Source organism: Schistocerca piceifrons, chromosome 3 (genome assembly GCF_021461385.2).
Source record: "Schistocerca piceifrons isolate TAMUIC-IGC-003096 chromosome 3, iqSchPice1.1, whole genome shotgun sequence".
NCBI lineage: Eukaryota > Metazoa > Arthropoda > Insecta > Orthoptera > Acrididae > Schistocerca > Schistocerca piceifrons.
Genome location: NC_060140.1, coordinates 343674511 through 343699093, shown reverse-complemented (window position 1 = coordinate 343699093; position 24583 = coordinate 343674511). Strand labels below are relative to the sequence as shown.

The window sequence follows — 24583 nt, the reverse complement described above, 5'->3', positions numbered from 1 at the left end:
CTATAGTAACTCTTTTTCTGGTGTGGTATTTAGTGAAGAGCGACTTGTGAAGAATGTATGTGGCCAGCTGGCTAGTACCTGCTATCGTCGCTGGCGCTGGCGCTAGCGTGTCCCGGCAGCTGAACGTGCACGGCGCTGGAGGAGCTGCTGGACAGGCCGGACAGCGTGCCCGTGTCCGAAGTCGACGTCGAGGTCGACTCCGAGCCGGAGGAGGCGGCGCGCCCGTTGTACGCCGCGAACGCCTCATCCTCGCCGGCGCTGCTGCAGTTGCTCGTGCTCGACTCGGGGTCGAAGAACAGCACCTGCAAATAACACTCTTCAGCTGCCCGGATTGTTCTCCTCTTTACTATCCGCCACACCACGCGTTGCAACGCTCGTTTGCACGACTGACACTGTATTTGGGGCGTTCAATAACTAGCAAAAACTTTTTTTCTCTGAAAGCAGGTTGGTTTTATTCAGGATTCTAATATACCATCTTGTTCCCTACTCATTTGGACACGTAACCCTATTTTTCAAAATAATATCGGTTCAGTGCGATGGCCTTACCCCACCTTACTTGGACAGCCTATAAGCCCGCAGGGTACCACTCTATTACTCGACGTCAGAGCCAACGTCTTGCTGCATCAATAACCTCCCTATCATACACATACAGCTTCCCACAGAGTGCATCCTTCATTGGGCCAAAAGAGATGGAAGTCGAAATGTGCGAGTTCAGGGCTTTGGGGTGTACAAGGAAGAGCAGTCCAACGAAGTTTTGTGGACGCTGCCAACAGAGACGTCCAGATGAGCAGCTAGGTGTTTAACTGTGATCCGTCGATCAGCTCGAATGACTGCGTCCGCACGTTCCAACACTGCAGGAGTCACAGCTGTGTGCAACCGGCTGACACCCGAGGGATCAGACAGGTTCGCGCGACCTTGTTACGATCATCTACATCTACATCCATACACCGCAAGCCACCTGACGGTGTGTGGCGGAGGGTACTTTGAGTACCTTTATCGGTTCTCCCTTCTATTCCAGTCTCTTATTGTTCGTGGAAAGAGGGATTGTCGGTATGCCTCTGTGTGGGCTCTAATCTCTCTGATTTTATCCTCATGATCTCTTCACGAGATATACCTAGGAGGGAGCAATACACTGCTTGACTCCTAAGTGAAGGTATGTTCCCGAAACTTCAACAAAGCCCGTACCGAGCTACTGAGCGTCTCTCCTGCAGAGTCTTCCACTGGAGTTCACCTATCATCTCATTAACGCTTTCGCGATTACCAAACGATCCTGTAACGAAGCGCGCTGCTTTCCGTTGGATCTTCTCTATCTCTTCTATCAACCCTATCTGGTACAGACCCCACACTGATGAGCAGTATTCAAGCAGTGGGCGAACAAGTGTACTATAACCTACTTCCTTTGTTTTCGGATTGCATTTCCTTAGGATTCTTCCAATGAACTTGGTATCTGCTTTACCGACGATTAATTTTATATAGTCATTACATTTTAAATAACTCCTAATGCCTACTCCCAGATAATTTATGAAATTAACTGCTTCCATTTGCTGACCTGCTATATTGTAGCTAAATGATAAATAAATGATCTTTCTTTCTATGTATTCGCAGCACATTACACTTGTCTACATCGAGAATCAATTGCCATTCCCTGCACCATGCGTCAATTCGTTGCAGATCCTCCTGCATTTCAGTACAATTTTCCATTGTTACAACCTCTCGATATACTACACCATCATCCGCAAAAAGCCTCAGTGAACTTCCGATGTTATCCATAAGGTCATTTATGTATATTTTGAATAGCAACAGTCCTACGACACTCTCCTGCGGCACACCTGAAATCACTCTTACTTCGGAAGACTTCTCTCCATTGAGAATGACATGCTGCGTTCTGTTATCTAGGAACTCTTCAATCCAATCACACATTTGGTATGATAGTCCATATGCTCTTACTTTGTTCATTAAACGACTGTGGGGAACTGTATCGAACGCCTTGGGGAAGTGAAGAAACACGACATCTACCTGTGAACCAGTGTCTATGGCCCTCTGAGTCTCGTGGACGAATAGCGCGAGCTGGGTTTCACACGACCGTTTTTTTCGAAACCCATGCTGATTCCTACAGAGTAGATTTCTAGTCTCCAGAAAAGTCATTATACTCGAACATAATACGTGTTCCAAAATTCTACAACCGATCGACGTTAGCGATATAGGTCTACAGTTCTGCACACCTGTTCGACGTCCCTTCATGAATACGGGAATGACCTGTGCCCTTTCTAATCTTTTGGAACGCTACGCTCTTCTAGAGAACTACGGAACACCGCTGCAAAGAAGGGGGCAAGTTCCTTCGCGTACTCTGTGTAAAATGGAACTGGTATCCCATCAGGTCTAGCGGCCTTTCCTCTTTTGAGGGATTTTAATTGTTTTTCTAGCCCTCAGTCATCTATCATGACAGACTCCTCGCCCAACGGCTCACTGGCTTCACTGCGAGGTCTCCGTAGACATTCTGCAAGCGCCTGCGAATATTTGCGACGCTCTGGTTTTCCGCCAAAAGAAACTCAATGACAGCTTTCTGATTGGAACGCACCTCTGTTACAGACGCCACTTTGCAGGCTATGCATAGCGTCGCCACCTGTCGGAACTTCATGAAACTATAGGGGATGAAGGTGGGACAATTTCACGATGTACCACAGCGAATTTCGCCTTTTTCAATCATCGACAGTGACCGAGGAAAAAAAGTTATTTTGCATTACTTATTGAGTGCCCTTCGTATTTAACTTAACATTACTGCCCAGACATAAAAGAAACGGGAACGAGAGCGAACTCAGCTAGGGACAGAAAAAAAGTAAACCAAACTTAATATGTCAGTTTCGCGGGCAGAATGTAAGTATAATTCTGAAGAAAGTCGGAAATGTAGTGGATGCTGACTAGTAGGATATAGGCTACCCCTGCGGTGGTCTAGCGGTTCTAGGCGCTGCAGTCCAGAACCGCGCGACTGCTACGGTCGCAGGTTCGAATCCTGCCTCGGGCATGGATGTGTGTGATGTCCTTAGGTTCGTTAGGTTTAAGTAGTTCTAAGTTCTAGGGGACTGATGACCACAGATGTTAAGTCCCATAGTGCTCAGAGCCATTTGAACCATAGGCTACCCGTCTCCGTGGCAGAGGTCGCTAACGCACTCCTGTGCAGCGGTGCTCGAATCTGAGGTTCGCCAGTTCGAATCCTATTGGTGTAAGAAATTTTCACTGTCAATCTGGGACGGGCAAGAGGTGATGGCTTAAGGTTTTGACCAATAGTGTCTGCGCCAGTGCGCTGAATTTAGTTCCAAACCTCTCCTCGGTGTCTCTCGAAGTGCAGGCGACAATGTCTATGGTTGATCCGTGAATCAGATAGGGTCTTTAAGTTCGGCTGTCCTCGTGGTGCTCTCCGAGAGGAGGAAGCTACGTGGCGACACCGGGACTCACCCTCCCCTTCTATCACCATCATCATCATCATCATCATCATCGTCGTCGTCGTCGTCGTCGTCGTCGTCGTCGTCGTCGTCGTCATCAAATACAAATATCACACCACACAATAGGCTATACGCATACATTACATCCATTTTTCTTTAGTCATCAATATTCTGACTGGTCTGATGCGGCCCGCCACGGATTCCTCTCCTGAGCCACCCTTTTCACCTCAGAGTAGCACTTGCAACCAACATCCTTAATTGTTTGGTGGATGTATTCCAATCTCTGTCTTCCTTTACGGTCTTTGCCCTCAACAGCTCTCTACGGCAACATGCAAATTTTTCCTTGATAGGTGTCCTATAATCCTGCCCCTTCTTTTTGTCAGTGATTTCCACGTATTCCTTTCCTCGCCGATTCTGCGGAGAAACTCCTCACTCCAAACCTTATCAGTTCACCCCATTCTCAACACTCTTCTGTAGCACCACATCTCATATGCTTCGATTCTCTTCTGTTCTGGTTTTCCCACATTCCATGTTACACTACCATACATTTCTGTGCTCCAAACATATTCTCATTAATTTCTTCCTCAAACTAAGGCCTATGTTTCATCAGTAGACTTCTCTTGGCCAGGAACGCCTTTTTTGCCACTGCTAGTGTGTTTTTTATGTCCTCCTTTCTCCGTCCGTCACTGGTTATTTTGCTGCCCAGGTTGATGGCCAATTTTTGTGTCAAGTTTCTAGGTATTCTCATTTCTGTTACTTCTCTTTACTTTCGTCTTCCTTCAATTTACTCTCAATCCATATTCTGTACTCGTTAAGGTACGTTTACACCAGTGCGCGTTGCGCCTAGTCACAGTACTGCTGTAGCTTGTCCGGCCGGCCGTGGTGGCCGAGAGGTTTTAGGCGCTTCAGTCCGGAACCACGCGACTGCTACGGTCGCAGGTTCGAATCCTCCCTCGGGCATGGGTGTGTGTGATGTCCTTAGGTTAGTTAGGTTTAAGTAGTTCTAAGTCTAGGGGACTGATGACCTCAGATGTTAAGTACCATAGTGCTCAGAGCCATTTGAACCGTTTGTAGCTTGGCCCACGCGGAAGTAGAGGTGCCCAGTGTGAAAGCACGTGTGAATGAAATCATTCCCACGCACATGTTGAGGAACAGACATGCAGCCTACGTGCGTGCCTCTACTTCCGTGCAGGGCAAAAACAGTCGCATGGAGACTAGGCGCAAGGCGCACAGATGTAAACGCACCTTTAGAGTGTTCATTCCATTCAGCAGACCCTGTAATTCTTCACTTTCACAGAGGATAGCAATGTCATCAGCGAATCTTATCATTGATATCCTTTCATATCGTTTCATCTTGCATTTTAATTCCACTCTTGAACCTTCCTTTTAGATCCGTCATTGCTTCATCGAGGTACAGACTGAACAATAGGGCCGAAAGACTACATCCCTGTTCTACACCCCTTTTATTGATTTCGGCCTTGGTATTTCACTCCTAATGTTCCCTCTTTGTTCTCGTTCATATTGTGTATTACCTGCCACTCTCTACAGCCCTATTTTTCTCAGAATTTTGAACACCCTGCACCATTTTATATCGCCGAACGCTTTTGTCTGGTCGAGAAATCCTATGAACAAGTCTTGATTTTTCTTTAGTCTCTTTTTCCAATATCAATCGCAATGTCAGAACAACCTCTTTGGCGCATTTACCTTTCCTAAAGCCAAACTTATCTTCATCTAACATACCCCCAATTTTCTTTTCCTTTCTCCTGCATATTATTCTTGTCAGCAACTTGGATGCATGAGCTATTAAGCTGATTGTGCGATAATTCTCGCACTTTTCAACTCTTGCAGTCTTCGGAATTGTGTGGATGATGTTTTCTTTGCGAAAGTTAGCTAGTATATCGCCAGAATCATACATTCTACACACTAAACTGAATAGTCATTTTGTTGCCACTTCCCCCAATGATTTTAGTGATTCTATGGAATGTTATCTATTCCTTGTCCCTTTCTTGATCTTAAGTCCTCCAAAGCTCTCTTAAATTCTGATTCTAATACTGGATCCCTATCTTCTCTATACAGACTCCTGTTTCTTCTTCTACCATTTCTCTATACAGCCTCCTGTTTCTTCTTCTACCATGTCATCAGACTGGTCTTGCCCCTTTAGAGGCTAGAGGCATTCAAAGTACTCTTTCCACATATCTGCTGTCTCCTCTGCATTTAACAGTGGAGTTCTCATTGCGGTCTTAATGTTACCACACTTGACTTTAATCTCACGGAAGATTGTTTTGACTTTTCCATATGTCGCGTCAGTCTTTCCAACAATCATATCTTTTTCGATTTCTTCGCATTTTTCATGCAGCCATGTCGCCTTAGCTCCAGCTTTCATCACCAGTAATAGCCTTCAAAATAAAGTCTGGTTCACTTTCAAACATTTCTTGAAGTTCTCTGCAGCCTTGCACTCGATCCTGTTTCTGTTCTGCTCTTCGCTGAGAATTCGCAGCACAAACTTTGCGACAATCCACCGCATGTCCAGTTCGTCGGACAAAATCCTCTGACGCGTCTCGTAAGACGGTCCCACGATGCAGCACATATCCAGGATGGTCTGTCTACGATCTTCCAGCACCGTATTGCAAACAGCAGCGACACGGCCGTCCTGAATGTCGATCATCGTCAAACTATGTTCTGACATCTTAAAAACGTAAGCCAGTCGGAAGTTTCAATGCGACCTAAGACGTCTTCCGCAAATTCTTGCTTCAACATACTATGGGTTTTTGCAGCGGCTTTTCCCAGTCTGAAACAATATTTTATATATATATATATATATTGCACCTAGACACCTACCATCTTCAGTTTCGCAAGACATGTCACACACGAAAACGGGAAACGCGCGTAAAACCTAAACGTGACCACCCTTCACGAAGCCGCATGTAGGAAACGTGTTGACATTCAAAATAGCTTCTAATCGTCTCGGAATTGATAAAGACTGGCTCCAAGGGAATCTTATACCACTCTTACTGCAAAATAGTAGCAAGTTCAGGTAACAATGAATGAGATGGATAGCGATCACGAGCCCTCTCTCCAAAGTAGCCCACTAAGGCTCAATGATATTGAGAGCTGATGGCTATGGTGGCCAGCTGAGATGAGACAAGTCATCCCCATGCTCCAAAGAGTCGTGGACGATGCGAGCTGTAGGACCAGAGGCCCTGTCGTCCTGGGACACATCACCGCCACTGAGGAACAAAGATTTTTTCAGGGGATGTACCCAATCAGCCAAAATGGACACAATCCTTGGCAGCAATGCAGAGTATGTCATTCCATATTCCAAACCTTTATAAGTAATACGATCCAGGTCCAATCCCAGAATACTGATCCCAAGAGGCGGCTTCCAGGTAGCCAATTTGGCCAGCCAGTCAGTGAGGTCATTCCTCATGATCCCAACATGTCCTGGGGTCCTCCAAAGACCACCATGTATCCACATTGTTTGAGATGAAAAAGGAAATCCTGGGTAGTCAGGAGCAATGGATGGCGTTGGTAACAGTGGTCAAGAACTTGTAAACTGCTCAAGGAGTAGCTACACACGAGGAAGGACTCACTGATGCAGGAATGAATATGCTCAAGAGCACAGGAGATAGCCACCAACTGTGCAGTGGAAATAGTGCAGCCATCTGGCAATAAGTGGAGTTCGTTGTATTCATCATATATGTAAGCAAAGCCAGTGTGACAGCAACCATAGAGCAATCAACATAGACTGCTTCAGAACCCTGAAACGTGCAAAGAATGGAGACAGCAGTGGAGGGCCTCAGCCAGAACCGAGTCTTCTCGACCTTCTCATAGATCAAGATAGAGCTGTGAACAATGGCTTACCTTGGAGGTGAATGTGAGCGAACCCAGAAAAGGGATGGTGATAACAACCCCGGAACTGAGCCACTGTTGCGGGAGGCAAATCTCCGTACCTGGAAAGAGACGGTAGATCAGGTGCTCTGGGGAGCAACGGATGTCCGACGCGTAAGTGATCAACTGTTGCAGAAACTGCAATGGTGGAACCCTAGGATACTGATCACCTGCCTAGACCAAAAGGCGCCAGTTGCCAGTTCTATCCCACAATGGTTTATCAGGCCCAGCATCCATAATTCGAAGATGACGCTGAGCTGTAAGAGAGACTGGACCAATACTTTGTAGAGCCATAGCAGAGTAAAGTGGTTCTTATGTAAGGTATGCCATGTGGTACCATAAACTTTATGCAAATGAAAGAAGACTCTGACAACGTGTTGACACCACGCAAAAGGCGTTGGTATAGCGGACTCGAAGTGGACTAAATTATCTCCAATAGAATGGAGTTGATAAAAACCACCCTGGGTCGAATTTAAATGATCCTGGGATTCAAGGATCCAGCATAGCCTTCGACTCACCATATATCTGAGTAGCTGGCAGAGATGTCCATCTGAAGAGGCAGTTAACCTGATTTAAAATTGGAACAACAACAATTTCTCGCCAATGTAAAGGGAATTCCCCATCGCTCCATAGAAAACTGAAAACGGCTAGTGTATGACGTTGGCTAGCCACCGATAAGTATTGAAGCATTTGATTGTGCACCTGGTCCAGTCCAAGAGCTGTGTTGGTGCATAGCAAGGGCACTCTTGAATTCCCGCTAGCTGAACACGGCGTTTTAAGGTTACAGGTGTTGGGAAGTGAAAGATAGAGGGACTCATTTGAGACAGTGTTTGAGAAGACAGAATGTGGGCAGATAATGGACTGACAGTGAAGCCCAGAAAAAATCCCAAGCAAAAGGTTCAGTCATAAGAGTCCAGGCTGGTCAGGATAGCATCATTCATGGAAACTCCCAGCATACCTGGAGGAGGAAGTAGCCAAAACTGCACCTGATTTTCACCCATACCTGCGAAGAGGGAGTATGCAGCCCCATGGTAAAGACGTATCATTCCCAAAAAATCCGTTTTTGTCATTTAATTCGACGATAGGCCTGGGCGCAAAGCCATTTAAATGCCAAGAGGTGGTCGAGAGATGGGACATTTGTGTTGTTGGAGGGAACGACAGTGATCTTTAATAGTCACAGCAATTATGAGGTCTATCAATGGAATGTCTTCCACTGAGGAGATCTTGAGGAACAAGGAATCGCTGAAGCAGCTGCCACAAGGACGGTTTCAGTCAAAATCTATTTGGACTCATCAGTGGCATTGTCTAATGTTGTTGGAATGGCAGCCAAGGAAAAGGCAACTCAATTTGCATTAGTAAAGGCCCAACTAGAAGGACGCCCAGGTGACTGATTATCAAGAAACGATAAGACAATCGAAAAATGATTTCTGTTACACAAATCGTCAGATGGAAACATCAATGACTGATAAAGTGCTGTGTGCAACTTTTAGTGTGTGGAAGCTCCACTGATGAGGAGGCAAAGATCAAGCCATGCCAGAAGAACTTCAGCAATCCTACTCCAGCCAGCAGAGGGTTTTAGGCGTTAAAATCTCAGGGAGAAGGAGGGGAGGAGGGAGTTATCAGAGGAGGCCTATAGTTACTGCACAGTCCAAATGGATCTGAACACCCACCACTTCCAGTGCAGTTTGAGGAGGAATACACGACTAACAATGTTCATGTGGACTAATATACTGACACCACCGAAGACATATAAATGGCTGACCTGCTCCTGGCAGAAGATATGGAAACCACCAAGTTTCAGCAAATGAGTATCCACAAAATGAGATTCCTGCAATAAACACAAGCTACAGAGTAGAGAAAAAAAACTCCAATTCTGGAAGGTGACGATAGCAACTATTACAGTTCCACTGGAGGAGAGTCCAGATGGAGGACGGATGGGTCAAGTTAGTATCTGTCACCAGTAAGGCTGGAGTAACCTCCATGTACATAAAATCAGAACCTGACACATGAAGGGGGATACATCCACGAGATGTAAGGATCGCCTCGTCCTGAAACCTATGCATCTTCTTCTACACCACCTGCTCTGGGAGACGAAATGGGAGTGATCAGAAAGAGAGCTAGTCACGGCAGTATCAGGAACAGAGCGAGGGGCCTTGAGACTCATGGAGTATGGGTCCCACGTCCAACTCTAAGCAGCAGGCTTCTGTGTCCTTGAGGCACTTGTGAGGGCACTCCTAGAGGAAGCCTCCATCCCCAGCGAGTTCTGAGGAGAAGGAGCGATTTCATTAACGGAGGCAAGGGGAAGTGCCAGAGAGAAGGAGGGGGAAATTGGGACACAATGGAGATGACGAGGAGGAGGAGCAGGAGGAGGAGGAGGAGGAGAAGAAGAAGAAGAAGAAGAAGAAGAAGAATAAAAGACGCAACTGAAGCAAAGATAGACGTTACAGATACTGAGTGGAGATGGTCGAATTTCTTTCTGTTGGGCCTCAGAGTAGGACATATGGTCAAGAATTTTGAATTCCTGAATCTTCCTGTCTGGCGATCGAGGACAATAGGAGTCAGAACAGTTGATACGGTGGGAAGCAATAACTTCCTATATGGAGAGGGTGGCCACAGTCGCTACAAAAAAGATCGCCTCACATCGTTAAGATATGTCACCAAAACGGAGACACCAGAAACAGCAGATAGAAGATGGGATATGGGGCTTTTGTCGCAGCAGTAAACCATAACTTTGACATTTTCTGGGAGGGTATCCCCTCAAAAGGCAGAATGAATGCCACACACACACACACACACACACACACACACACACACACAGACACACACACACAGATCCCCGAGGGAGGACTCGAACCTCGAACCTCCGACGGGGGGAGCCGCACGAACCGTGGCAAGACGCCTAAGACCGCACGGCTATCCCCCGCAGCCGATGCGCCAAACGAAATGAACAGCTCGCCATGTGAGATTTCTCCTGAGTTCCCCGCGGAAAATAATGCCCTGGGTCATATTTAAGGACACAAGCACAAAAGAAAGCCGAATCACTGTAAGGAAAGATCTTAACCAATAGGGAATTAAGGGAGTCAACTTCACCAAAATTATCTTCACAGTGTTCTACAAAAAAAGAGCGGTTTGGTAGCAGTCTAAGTCTCCCCCTCTGTCCTGGGACACACCAAGCATTGGGGAAAGGGTTTGACCCCACAAAGGCAGGTCCTGGCCCTCGTCCCATGGGTGGAAGACCGAGAAGCAGAAAGAGAATTTCTATCTAGCGACATGTCCGCGGAAGAGAAGCCAGAAGTGTGGAGCTTAACACGCTTCATGAACGTCCGCCCCCCCCCCCCCCCCCTCCTCCATTTGGACAGGGGCTCGCCCCGTGGGCGCCAGCCAGCTGCAGATGGGTTTGACTTGCACAGCGTCGGTGCCAGTAGTTTCGGTGCCCCAAAAAGATGAGCAACCGCTCCAAGCACGGACAAGGGAGTGACAGCTCAACTACAAGAAGTGTGAGCCCCGTGGTGTCAGAGGGCTCAGCCAGATTACGTAACAGCTGCAGCACATGGACTGGCTACTAAGCTGCTGACACAGAAGGAGGGGTGTAGGCTATGGCGGGCAAGGAAGGGGGAGAGGAACCCATGATTATGACGGTACGGAGGGAGTTCTACACTAAGTGGTTCACATTATGGAAACAATTTAGACAGAGGTCAAACCCCAAGGGGGACCAGAAAAAGGTAAAAGGAAGGGACAGTGCAAATGCGAGACAAGATAGTCAAGAGTAGCAGAACCGAAGAAATAGCCAGGTCGTCGTGAAGAGAAACAGCAAGCGAGAAAGAAGGAAGGGAGGAGTGGGAGGAGTTAGGATGGGAAGGAGTGCATATGGGGAGGGGAATGCTGCCCAGGAGGGAAAAGCCTGCAACGGCTAAGGTCCAATGAACGTCACACATGTACCCACAATGAAGCTGTGGGCCTCTTCGGGAGTCTGGCTTTATGTATTCACAACATAGAACACTGTTCTGATCACCAGTGACTCTTGCAACGCACTTAGGACATTCCATAGTGGTCGTTAGTGGTGAAACACAACAGCGCAACTTGCAAGCTTGGCGAGCATCTGGATTTCTCGCGGTGTTTCCATAGTTTTGTCCAACCGACGTACGTAATGAACTGGGCTAACCTCAGAGCTGTCACTGTCTGAAGAACAGGTCTGCAGTGGGGCTGCCACAGCCGCAGGCGGCGCCACTTCCACAGGGCTGTCCACGGGATCGTAGAAGACGTCGGCGTCCGAGGGCACGCGCCCCAGCTGCACCTGCACCGGCGCCAGTGGCTGCGGCTGCGAGGGCGGCGCCGCCCAGAAGGGTCGCTCCTCGTCGGCGGACGCCGCCACCGCGCCGCCTCCCATGCCCAGCGTCTGCAGGCGGCGGCTGAGGCGGCGCGCGAACGCCTCTGCGCGGCCGCGGCAGCCGGCCGACAACAGCGAGCCCAGCCCGCACGAGGACTGCTGCGGCTGGTGCGACGGCGACTGCTCCGGCTGCGGGGGCGGCGCCTGCGCGTGCGGCTGCCCCTGCTGCTCCGCCGTCATGCGCTCCCCAGACCTGCCCACACAAGGCGCGCGCCGTCAGTCGCCGTGTGTAACGCCTAGTGCACTGACCACAGCGCACAAAAACACTAAGACGCAAAGTACGACGCACCGTGAAATTATTATCAGAAAGGGACGCAAATTGGTTGATGTCATGTAGATGTACAGAAATAAATTATTACAGTTTGATGGAAACTGGATGTCCTCCTGACGAATATCGTTCCAAATTCTGTCCAACTGGTGCGTTAAATAGTCTAAATCCCGGGCTGGTTAGAGTGACCTGCTCGTAATGCCCCAAACGTTCTCAATTCAGGAAAGATTCAGCGATCTTGCCAGCCGTAGTAGGGTTCTGCAAGCACGAAGACCAGTTAGTAGAAGCACGTCAGCGGGCGGCCATAATCTTGCTGAAATGTAGCCCTCAGGATGGCCTGCAATGAAGGGCAACAAAGGGGTGCATAGAATATCGAGGACGTACCGCTGTGCCGTAAGAGTGCCACGAATGAAAATCAAAGGCGTCCTCCTTTTAAAAGAAATGGTAACTCAAACCGTCACTGCCGGCCGTCGGGCCGTGTGGCCTGTGACAGTCACGTTGGTGTCACATTGCTGCCTGGAGCGTCTCCAGACATGTCTTCGGTCTGAAATTTCATTGACTGACGTAGAATTGTCTTCAGTGATGAGTTCCACAACGAACTGAGCCCCTAGGACCAACGAAGACGTGTTTGGAGAACTGAGGGGCTCACTACGACCAGGGAACACGTGCCTGGAGAACTGAGTTGGGCTGGGTTCGGTTGTATGCGGAAGGAGACCAGACAGCGAGGTCATCGGTCTCATCGGATTAGGGAAGGATGGCGAAGGAAGTCGGCCGTGTCCTTTCAAAGGAACCATCCCGGCATTTGCCTGGAGAGATTTAGGGAAATCACGGAAAACCTAAATCAGGACGGCTGGACGCGGGATTGAACCGTCGTCCTCCCGAATGCGAGTCCAGTGTGTAACCACTGCGCCACCTCGCTCGGTGGAGAACTGAGCACCTAGGACCAGCGAAGACGTATGTGAAGACGGTCCACACAGCGGTACGTTACCATCCTGGCTTTCGCCTGCCGTACGGCCTGACAACTACGATTGATTGTCAGAGGACTCACTGCATTTCACAGCAAGACTCCATTGGTTGTCATCCGCGGCACCGTTACAGCACAGCGGAACTTCGATGATATCCTAAGCCTTATGTTGTTGCCTTCATGGCACATCATTCTGGGCTTACATTTCAGCAAGATAATGCCCGTCCACACAGAGTGAGAGTTTCCACTGCTTGTCTTCGTGCTTGCAAAACTGTATATTGCCCAGCAAGGTCGCCAAATCTCTCCCCTATTGAGAACGCATGGCGCATTAAGGGCAGAGCCCTCCCACCTGCTCAGGATTTTGACGATCTAACGCTCCAATTCGATAGAATTTTTTCAGGGGGACATCCAACAACTCTGTCAATTACTGCCAAACCGAATAACTGCATGCATAAGGCCGAGCTGTGGGCCAGCGTCTCATTGAATTGCTCAATTTGTGAAGCTCCTCCTCTTGAATATATCATCCACTTTATCTGAAATTTTGTACATGTACATCACATCTCCACCATTTCCGTCACCTTCGTGGTGCGTCGTTTTTCTTCTCTTAGAGTGTATTCATCAATTCATTATTGGACAACAACAATCAGCGAACAGAAGCTGCGCCTACAAAGTCACTGACATCAGTTCCAGTGGGTGAAAGCTGCTACTGTCCTCTCGGGGCTTGGGGAAAAGTTCTCGTGCACCTGCGTACACCAGCAGTGCACTTTACATACGGCGATGGCAGAATATGAGACGACAGATCATCATATGAGGCGATGCGTAATGCTTGCCAACAGGACACTGTTCAGTACGGATGAAGCTTACATGGGAGCAAATGGACCGCATTACATATCTGCCATCGTATTTCACTGGTGAGCGATTCAGGATCTTCTGTCGGATGATGAGCACACGTGTATTCGCCTACAGCACCCCATAATGAACCAAAACCATATCGCTCCAGAATTGTGTCGTAATGATCTGGGGGACATTTCCCGACGCGACGGTGATTTTAATGATAGATCACCTGGCTTAGTTCTTACGGAGCGCATTTGGGACACCAACGAGTGAGATACGAGGACCTTTGACACGTCTGCAAGAAACCCTTTCGTTTTTGTGTGTAATGGTTGAGCGGTCCTGGATCAGGATGGAACAAGGCTCAGCCACTGATACGTACGTTTACAGCTATGTGCAGGGGAAGTATAGCCATCATTTTCCGTTCCACTTGCCGCCATCTGGAGTTTGTGACTGGCTGAAATCACGTCACGTTGCACTTCCGCTTACGTGTTAATGTGTGTGCTGCTCTTTTGTCTCTAGAAGGGAGAGAGATTTTAGAGCATTCATGCTTAAGGGAAAGATGCAGTAAGCAGTAGTTTTATTCATGAACATAAATCATCTTGAGATTCGCCGACGAGATATTAAGTAACGAAGCGCTATAACTTTCTGTCATAAACAAATTCGCGATCAAAGTTTATGGGCAATCACGTAAGTCTAAATTCTTGAAGTACTGACCTTTTTAATTTGTCTGCAGATGGTTAAAATGCTAAAGTGAAGATGAAGTTACGGCTTAACTGAGCCAATATCCGAATACTGTTTGATTTCGTTTCGTAATTAAAATTCTTGAAGACTGTTGCATCATGTTTAATTGCGATTCGTGTATCGTTATAGTACACGAATAAATACAAGAAGATAAGAAAAACATGAAAATATAATTGGAATCCTATAGGTGGTTTTTTAAAAAAATCCTCTGTGTTTTACAGCCGTTTCTCTATTACACCTAGCAATTTCAAACGTAAATGTTAGACATAACAGGTGCATCCGGCAATTTTTGCTGTGAAATTAAATTTTACGAAAATTACACTTCGAGTTCCGGCAGATGCACCTTTTTTTTTTAATAGGCCACGTTTTCAAACACTAAAAAATGTAAAGATTATTTTCAGTAAATAGCAACTTTTTTCTTCTTTTTGCAGCGTAATTTGTGTTTCATGTCAATTCTAATAATTTATATTGGAGAATAATTATGCCTTTTTGTCTTTATTCACAAGGGGGCAAGAAACAGTAATGTCATTTTAGTTCGCAATATGTACTTTACAAACCACGTATACATTTTTGCAGAAAGATCAGATTTTAAATCCAGTGATCTGTACATTATATATGTATGGACTAGAATGTAGTGCCGGCTGTTTGAGATCAGGGAAGGATAATGTGAATGTTTCATGCATGGGTGATACGTATGTAAGGAGGGTACTATTCACAGCTTTAGCCGTCGGCGAACTAAATTACCTTAGCCATTGCTACGCAGAGCACTATGTCGGAATTTAGCGTCTCTAATGATCAGAAACAAAACCAGTAAACGAAAAATGTCAAAAAATATCTTTTGTGGTGAGAATAAACTTCAGTTTTTGCCGTAGTCAGTTACTAATAATGATAAATACCGAACGTCGTTGTGAGAAGCTTTAAATTGATCTTGACCATCAGCACTAAAAAGTGAACCAATATTAGGTCGGAAAATATTCGTTTTACAAAGAGAAAATCAAAGCCACCGTTCAAACATCAGAATTCTGGAGCAATTTACGTCAACGAAATTGAAAAGGAACCATCTAAAAACAAAGATTTGCTAGTAGACAAAAAATGCTCCTGCAGCAGCCGGCAGTAAGGTTTATTCAAGATTAAATGTTTTTCTATTGTAAGATTCATTATTGCTGCGCTTTCGTAAGCTGCTTTTACCGAGACAGAATCACTCTGATAGTAGCGAGCCAGTGTGTGAATCGCAAGTTGGTGGAAGCAAAAATCTCCTCGAATACGTCTTTCCCATAATGGTGCGAAAAGTTGGATTACTGCAAAGAAATTCATTTGACCACATTTTAGAGTGACACTTCTGGCTGTGAAATTTTAGATCGACCAAAGTAAATGTAATTGACTCATGAAGGAGATGGCTCAAAAGATCCTCGTTAGATCGATACTTGAGTATTTCTCGGTATCTGCGATCTTAACTGGGAAAGAATCAGAGGCACAACGATATACCAGGCGGTCATAATTAAACTTTATATCACGGGGACTAATTACCGTACGAGTACCAAACTTGGTAGCATTAATGTCCAGAGTATGGGGTGCATGATTTCCATCCCTCACAGTGCCACCAGCCACTTCCAACTAGGGCCACCAGGTGCCGTGATCAGTCATCAGGTTCATAGTCTCACACCTCATCAGTCGCAGTGCGCTTGTTGACGTGTCAACATTAGCTTGGACGAAAGGAGCAAGGTACTGTTCGTTAAGGTCTATTATCAAAACGACAGTAATGCTGCACTTTCACTTCGAGAAGCATTATGGAAGGGTCCTCCTTCCCCACCTGCTGTGCTGAGTATGATGAAGTAACTGGACAACTCGGCGTCGTTCCAGGAAGATGCCGACGACTGGTTGACGAAATTGCTGTTGCTATGACAGGCAAGATGAATACACTAAGCAGTTTCAGAAGGATGTAGGATGCAGTAGGTACTTGGAGATGATGAAGCCTGCACAGGATAGAGTAGCGTGGAGAGCTGCAATCAAACCAGTCTCTGGTCTGAAGACCACAACAACAACAACAACAACAACAACATGACAGGCAACGCTGAGCGCAATTCCCGATTGTCTGGCAATGCGCGTGTTGTGTCACGGTGTCACGACAGTTGAACATCCCGTGGTCCACTGAATGATAGGTGCTTTGAACCATTCTCAAATGGTATTCGAACAAGTTCCATATCGTTCAGCAGCTTGCACCACAGTGCGCACAACGACATGTTGACTTCGCTCTCCACTTTATCGCAAGGATTGAAGTTGAAGACAGCTGGCCCCTGAACATCCTATGGACAGACGAAGCTCATTTTTCTCTGACGGGTGATGCGAACACACAGAATTGCCAAGTGTGGTTATCTTCACCTTCAGTCACTGTGCATAAAAAGTTCCTTTGTAAGGTGGACGCGTCACCGTATGGCGTGGTTTCACGGCTACATTCATCAGCGGCCCATTCTTTTTTGAACAGGTTGGGGCTCAAGGACCAAAGACGCGTAGTGTCCAGCATTACTGCGACATGCTTCGCCAGCATGTCATACCCGCCCTAGAAGAGAGACACGCATTGAATTCAACAGTTTTCATGCAAGATGGAGCCCCACCGCACATGGCTCGTGAAGTTCACCTGCTTCTCCGAAACACATTTGGAAACGATCGAATTATCAGCGGATCGTTTCCAAATGCTTGGCCTGTACGATCACCTGATCTCACTCCCTGTGATTTCTGGTTGTAGTGCAACCTGGAGGAGCCGGCCGTTGTGGCCGAGCGGTTCTAGGTGCTTCAGTCCGGAACCGCGCGGCTGCTACGGTCGCAGGTTCGAATCCTGCCTCGGGCATGGATGTGTATGATGTCCTTAGGTTAGTTAGGTTTAAGTAGTTCTACGTCTATGGGACTGATGACCTCCGATAATAAGTCCCTTAGTGCTTAGAGCCATTTGAGGTACCTGAAGGACAGTGTGCGTCAGTCGAACATTTATCCACGTGCTGATCTGAAGCGCAGCATATGAAGAGAGGTAGCTAGCATACCTATGGACATCCTTCGTTGTGTTGTGCAAAGTGGAATCCTCTTCTGGACACTGATGGGCGCCATATAGCATTACTGGTACAGGTATGTAATGGTACAATGCACCGTAGCAGCACATCAAAAGTGTTCCAGTTCAATTGTTTCTGCATTATTTCTGTTCCTCACGTCCTTGACATTAATGCTGTCAAGTTTGGTACTCGCAAGGTTATTAGTTCCCATGTTACAACGTATTAAATTATAACCACCCGATATTTCGTCACTGATGCGATAAGCAAGTGCGTAAGCATCACAGAACTGCACGTCCAACTCTAGTGGCTGACGCTACAAGGAACGTCTTTTGTATGAAAAGGGACTCACTGTCAAATTTCCGAGAATATAGCTTCCCAGGAAAGAAAGGCAATATATTGCATCCTCCCGCTACGCATCTCGTGAAATGACCACGACAGTCAAACCAAGGTACTGTGCATGTACACTACTAGCCATTAAAACTGCTACACCAAGAAGAAATGCAGATGATAAACGGATACTAATTGGACAGATATATTATACTAGAACTGACATGTGATTACATTTTCACGCAATTTGGGTGAATAGATTCTGAGAAATCAGTACCCAGAACAACTACCTCTGGCCGTAATAACGGCCTTGATACGCCTGGGCATTGTGTCAAACAGAGCTCTGATGGCGTGTACAGGTACAGCTGCGCATGCAGCTTCAACACGATACCACAGTTCATTAAGAGTAGTGACTGGCGTATTGTGACGAGCCAGTTGCTCGGCCACCATTGACCAGACGTTTTCAGTTGGTGAGAGATCTGAAGAATATGCTGGCCAGGGCAGAAGTCTGACATTTTCTATATACAGAAGGGCCCGTACAGGACCTGCAACATGCGGTCATGCATTATCCTGCTCAAATGTAGGGTTTCGCATGGATAGAATGAAGGGTAGAGCCAGGGGTCGTAACACATCTGAAATGTAACGCCCACTGTTCAAAGTGCCGTCAATGCGAACAAGAGGTGACCGAGACGTGTAACCAATGGCACCCCATACCATCAAGCCGGGTGATACGCCAGTATGGCAATGACGAATACACGCTTCCAATGTGCGTTCACCGTGATGTCACCAAACACGGACGCGACCATCATGATTCTGTAAACAGAACCTGAATTCATCCGATAAAATGACGTTTTGCCATTCATGCACCCAGGTTCGTCGTTGAGCACTCTCGCAGGCGCTCCTGTCTGTGATGCAGCGTCAAGGGTAACCGCAGCCATGGTCTCCGAGCTGATAGTCCATGCTGCTGCAAACGTCGCCGAATTGTTTGTGCAGATGGTTGTTGTCTTGAAAACGTCCCCATCTGTTGATTCCGTTACAGCCATGCAGATAAGATGTCTGTCATCTCGACTGCTAGTGATACGAGGCCGTTGGGATCCAGCACGGCGTTCCGTATTAGCCTCCTGAACCCACCGATTCTATATTCTGCTAACAGTCATTGGATCTCGATCAACGCGAGCAGCAGTGTCGCGATACGATAAACCGCAATTGCGGTAGGCTACAATCCGACCTTTATCAAAGTCGGAAACGTGATGGTACGCATTTCTCCTCCTTACACGAGGCATCACAGCAACGTTTCACCAGGCAACGCCGGTCAACTGATGTTTTTGTATGAGAAATCGGTTGGAAACTTTCCTCACGTCAGCACGTTGTAGGTGTCGCCACCGGCGCCAATCTTGTGTGAATTCTCTGAAAAGCTAATCATTTGCATATCACAGCATCATTTTCCTGTCGGTTAAATTTCGCGTCTGTAGCACGTCATCTTCAAGGTGTAGCAATTTTAATGGCCATTAGTGTATTTACAATATTCACCACAAATGGAGACCTAAATTTAGAAAGCAGACGTAGAAGAGCGCCTGTGACGTATGAGGGCGCCGTCAGCTGCCGCTGCTGGTCACAGGTGACAGAGACTCGCCAAGTCGCTGCTACTGAAGCCAACTTGGCGGCGACCGCGTGGCCGCCTCTACTGGCCGACGGTCCTCGGCGTAGGTCAGCGACGCGTCTATTTCCGACACCACCCGCCCCACGTGTTTCCTCAGACGGTGGCCCGCGCCTCCCATCACCTGCGGCAACGACCGCTCCCGTAAATTCTAAAAGCCGCAAGTCCGGTTCCACGAGTCTGGCCAGTGTAATAGGCAGGGATCTGGTGTTCAACGTCACGGTTTGACGTCTAGGTGGCGGGGCTCTCTAGAGTAGGTGGTCGTGGAATTTGAGGAAAGTGTTCCACTCTAGCCTGGAGAAAATTAAATCAAGAAACGATGGAAAGGCGCTGAAACATGTTTCTGCTGTCGTGGAGATCCGTCTCTTAATGCTGCATCGTACAATTCAGCAAGGAAACTCTGAATAACTAGTTGTGCTGATCATGTTTTTGCGTTCATGTTTCTAAATGTCCTTGCCCCTGGGCACCTACGTCTTCCGTTAATATCGGTTGTTCACAATATGTTATGAACGTCAGCATTTCCATTTGGTAACTAATACGTATTTTACAGAGGAAAATAATGACCAACAATAATAAATCGTAAGACAGAGAATAATAATTTTGGATTAACACAACCGATCTCTAAGTATTCCGACAGTCTCAGTATGTGCTCAACCATCCTCTCCCTTTACATTTCTTCTTCCTCCTCCTCGTCCTCCTCCTCCTGCTGCTCCTACTCCTCCTCCACTTTTTCAACCCGAAAAACTGGTTTGATGCACGCAAGCCTATCCTATGTAATCCTCATCATCTCCCAATAATTACTGCAATGTAGAGCCATTTGAAACTGCTTACTGCATTCATCCTTTCGTCTCTTTCTACAACTTTTATTCCCCCCTTCCCAAATACCAAACGGACAATCTCTTGATGCCTCATAGTGCGTCCTGTCAACTGATTGCTTCTTTTAGCACCACATTTCAAAAGCTTCCATTCTCTTCATGCTTGTCGTCCACGTTTCACTTCCTTGTAAGGCTGCAAACCACACATAGCTCAAAAAAAAAAAGAAAGTGCTTTCTAATACTTAAATTTATATTCAGTTTAAACAAATTACCCTTTTTCAAAAATGATTTCCTTGCTATAGCCAATCTGCATTTCATATTCTCTCTACATCGCCTATCATATGTTATTTTGCTGCCCAAATAGCAAAACTCATCTACTATTTTCAGTGTCTCATTTCCTAATCTAATGCCATCAGCATAGCCTGATTTTATTTTACTACATTCCGTTACTCTTGTTTTGCTTTTGTTGATCATCATTTTGAAACCTTTTCTCTCGAGACACTACCCATTCTGTTCCATTGATTTTCCAAGTCCTTTGCTGTCTCTGAAGTATTACATCATCAACAAGCCTCCAAGTTTTTATTTCTTCTCCTTGAGCTTTAATTCCTTTTCCAAATTTTTCTTCGGTTTCCTTTGCTGCATAGTCAGTGCGCATATTGAATAACATCGGAGACATGCCACCCCCCCCCCCCCCTCCCTGGGTCAGTCAGTCAGTCTCTCTCTTTCTCTCTCTCCCTCTCTCTCCCCCCTTACGCATTCTTCCTGGCTGAAATATTTTAGCTTAACACAGAGAGATCACTAGACAACATGGCCATCTGAAATTACAATTATAAATGACTATGAAACTTCCTGGCAGATTAAAACTGTGTGGTGGCCCGAGACTCGAAATCGGGACCTTTGCCTTTCGCGGGCAAGTGCTCTACACTCCGCTGCACAATGAAAATCTCATTCTGGAAACATCCCCCAGGCTGTGGCTAAGCTATGTCTCTGCAATACCCTTTCTTTCAGGAGTACTAGTTCTGCAAAATTCGGAGGAGAGCTTCTGTTAAGTTTGGACGGTAGGAGACAAGATACTGACAGAAGTAAAGCTTTGAGGACGGGGCGTGAGTCGTGCTTGGGTAGTTCAGAAGGTAGAGCACTTGCCCGCGAAAGGCAAAGTCCCGAGTTCGAATCTCGGTCCGGCACACAGTTTCAGTCTGCCAGGAAGTTTCACATCAGCGCACACTCCGCTGCAGAGTGAAAATCTCATTCTGGAGAAATGGCTATGTTGGTTGACAACCTTCAAATTGTCATGCTACCGGTATAATAAGCAGTGCTTGCCACGATGTCGTATATCGACGATATTTAACTGAGCTCCCCCTATCAGGAATGAATTATGTGGATAGGATTTGGTATAGTAGACGGCCGTAAATATTCTTTTAATCAAAGGTTTGAGTACACTACAAGCAGAAATTAAAGAATTGATCACAACTATTCCATCGCTGATATTCAGGTGAAGCGGTCACAATCTGCAGACACATTTGATTTATAATAATCAGTTTCGTTCGTCAGATGCGAGGATCACAAGATAATCATTAACCTCGCGACAACCCGTTAAGGGGTTTAAACAACCGTTCAGTAGCACACTCAAAGCACTTATTTAACAGTGCAGGGTATGGAAGAAGCGCTACAAATTTTTAAGAAGAATTGAGAGACACGCTTTAGTATATTTAGATGGGCAGTCCGCGAAAGCTAACGGTCCAGATTTAGCTCTGGTCATATGTCAGCTGGAGAGGCCAGACAGAGGGCGATCAGCTGACGCTCCGGCCGTGTTTATTTTTCGCTGTTGCGGCTGAGTGGTCCTCGTTATCAGACGGCGAGATAACCGCGGCCCGTGCCTTACACCACGTGCGCGGCTGCCCGCCCGTGACTGCGAGCACACAGCGATCTCCAGGTAGCACAGGCACAGTGTTTCCAGACTGAGTTTTCGAAATTTCCGCATAACACTCAAGAATCCTCAAAAAAAAAGGTGGAATTTTGAGTTCAGGGCCGTGAAATTACCTTATATATCCAAAAAATTTGAGTACATGAAGAAAAATTTTTAATCTGTAAATAAAAACAATAGCCAGACTAGATAAAGTAATGCTGCTCTCAGAGCGCCACATTTTCTTTCTTCATGCTTTTTTCATTGTTCTGCTGATTTACCATGAGCGTACCACCTACATCACACCTCGCAACTCGACACCCCTGTCCAACACGCTACTGTGAACAGAAAGTCCGTGGCTGTGTGTTTTTACTTACACCTCCTGAAGGCACTTAACAACCGATCTGTCGTTACCTTAAACTGTATTTGATTACACCAATACCGACACGTTTTCACGAGATCCTCAGCATTTGAAACAGCACTTACAGGACATACAAGGCCGCGCGGAATTATCCGAGCAGTCTAGGGCGCTGCAGTCATGGACTGTGCGGCTGCTCCCGGCGGAGGTTCGAGTCCTCCCTCTCGGGCATGGGTGTGTGTGTTCGTCCTTAGGATAATTTAGGTTAAGTAGTGTGTAAGCTTAGGGACTGATGACCTTAGCAGTTAAGTCCCATAAGATTTCACATACATTTGAACTTTTTCTGGACATAGAAACCCTTCAGACACAAGCTTCAATTAAAACGACGGCAACCTGTATGGCGTCTCCTCAGAGTTCGATATGACCGCGAAAGTCTATAGACATTTCTAACGGTCGTAACGTACACACGTCAACGTGACCTCACGGAGAGGTATCACCATGGTGAGCGAAAGTCTATAGACATTTCTAACGGTCGTAACGTACACACGTCAACGTGACCTCACGGAGAGGTATCACCATGGTGAGCCTAGCGTCTCACACATAAGGAAACACACTTCGATTGATTTGAATAAAGAGTGACATCTGGTGAATATCTAGTAAACTAAGTATGTGTTGTCTGGACCAAAATATCAGCAAAGTCAGTTGTAGGGGTACGCAAATGAAATACTTCCCCAGGTTCCCCGGTACCAAAATTTTCTTCGCCAAAAATTTCCACAAGAAGTTGTTGCACAGGCGCTGTTGTACAGGCTCAATTCTGAGCGCCCTCCTTCACCTATTCACCTTCGGGAGCCCCGTCATCACTTATAAGACTCTTATGCGAAAGCACATCAATTATGAACAAGTTCTGGTTTCACGTGTAGCAATCTCACGATGCACTACTAAACTTCAGTAGTTTGTTAAGAAAATCGTACTAAAACACTTGTAAGCACAACGGTCAAAAAATTAGTCTCCCTTACAAGGCATTACGCTAACCCACTGGTCTCAATTCGGCGAGAAAGACATCCACGAATTCCTTCATGAATGTCACATCCAAATGGCATTCACTGATTATTAGATCCCGTGGAGCTACCAAATTCCGAGCGATGTTTCTTGCCACAGTTCGTCACTTGTTCCAAATAGTCTCAGATATTTTATTTGGGATTAATATCGGGTGATTTAGATGCAGGCGGGGTGCTATAAGATTCCTGTATGTTCGTCAAACGAGGAACTTATGCACGCACACCTCTAAACACGGCTGTTGTCAGCTTGGAAGACCGCAATGTACCTATCATGAAGTAGTAGAAGAGAGGGCAATTCCGAAATAAGCATCTTGATTCATCTTCACAATAGCCTGAATGGATGTGTCCAAGTCATTGTACAACTTACAGCTTGTGGCAGAATGATTAGGAAAGCTAATACAAAGCTACCGAAGAGATGCAGGCACGAGAATTACAACAAACTAAATACCAGAAATGCTGACGACAGTGTATTATATGCGGTCTGTTGGCTAGGTATAGGTGAAATGATATCGCACACACTGACCTGGAAAGACAGGGGTAAGCAGTGCAGATTAATGAAGAATTTCGACTTTCAGGTACATAGTATTATGAGAGGAGGAGGTGCAAATGGATCAAATGGCTCTGAGCACTATGGGACTTAACTTCTGAGGTCATCAGTCCCCTAGAACTTACACCTGGCTAACCTAAAGACATCACACACATCCATGCCCGAGGCAGGATTCGAACCTGCGACCGTAGCGGTCGCGCAGTTCCAGACTTAAGCGCCTAGAACCGCTCTGCCACACCGGCTGGCTCTGAAGGTCTCGCTGCGCGGTGGTACAACATTCAATGTGTGTTTTCGTGAGCAATGAAAATGGCGGAAATGATGTTTATGTTGATCTCCATTCCAATTTTCCGGAACT

At 46.5% G+C, this 24583-nt stretch overlaps 1 protein-coding gene across 1 annotated transcript in view; it reads right to left on the bottom strand.

Annotated features, from left to right (window-relative positions):
* The window catches only part of LOC124788642 (glycogen-binding subunit 76A), a 53278-nt gene extending 41563 nt beyond the window's left edge, over positions 1-11715 (bottom strand). Inside the window, exons 1-2 of the mRNA XM_047255912.1 lie at positions 11491-11715; positions 79-302 (exon numbers count right to left, since the gene is read on the bottom strand). Of these exons, the coding sequence (XP_047111868.1) occupies positions 79-302; positions 11491-11715 (449 nt within the window). The remainder of the gene's footprint in view (positions 1-78; positions 303-11490) is intronic.
* Between the last annotated feature and the right edge of the window lie 12868 nt (positions 11716-24583).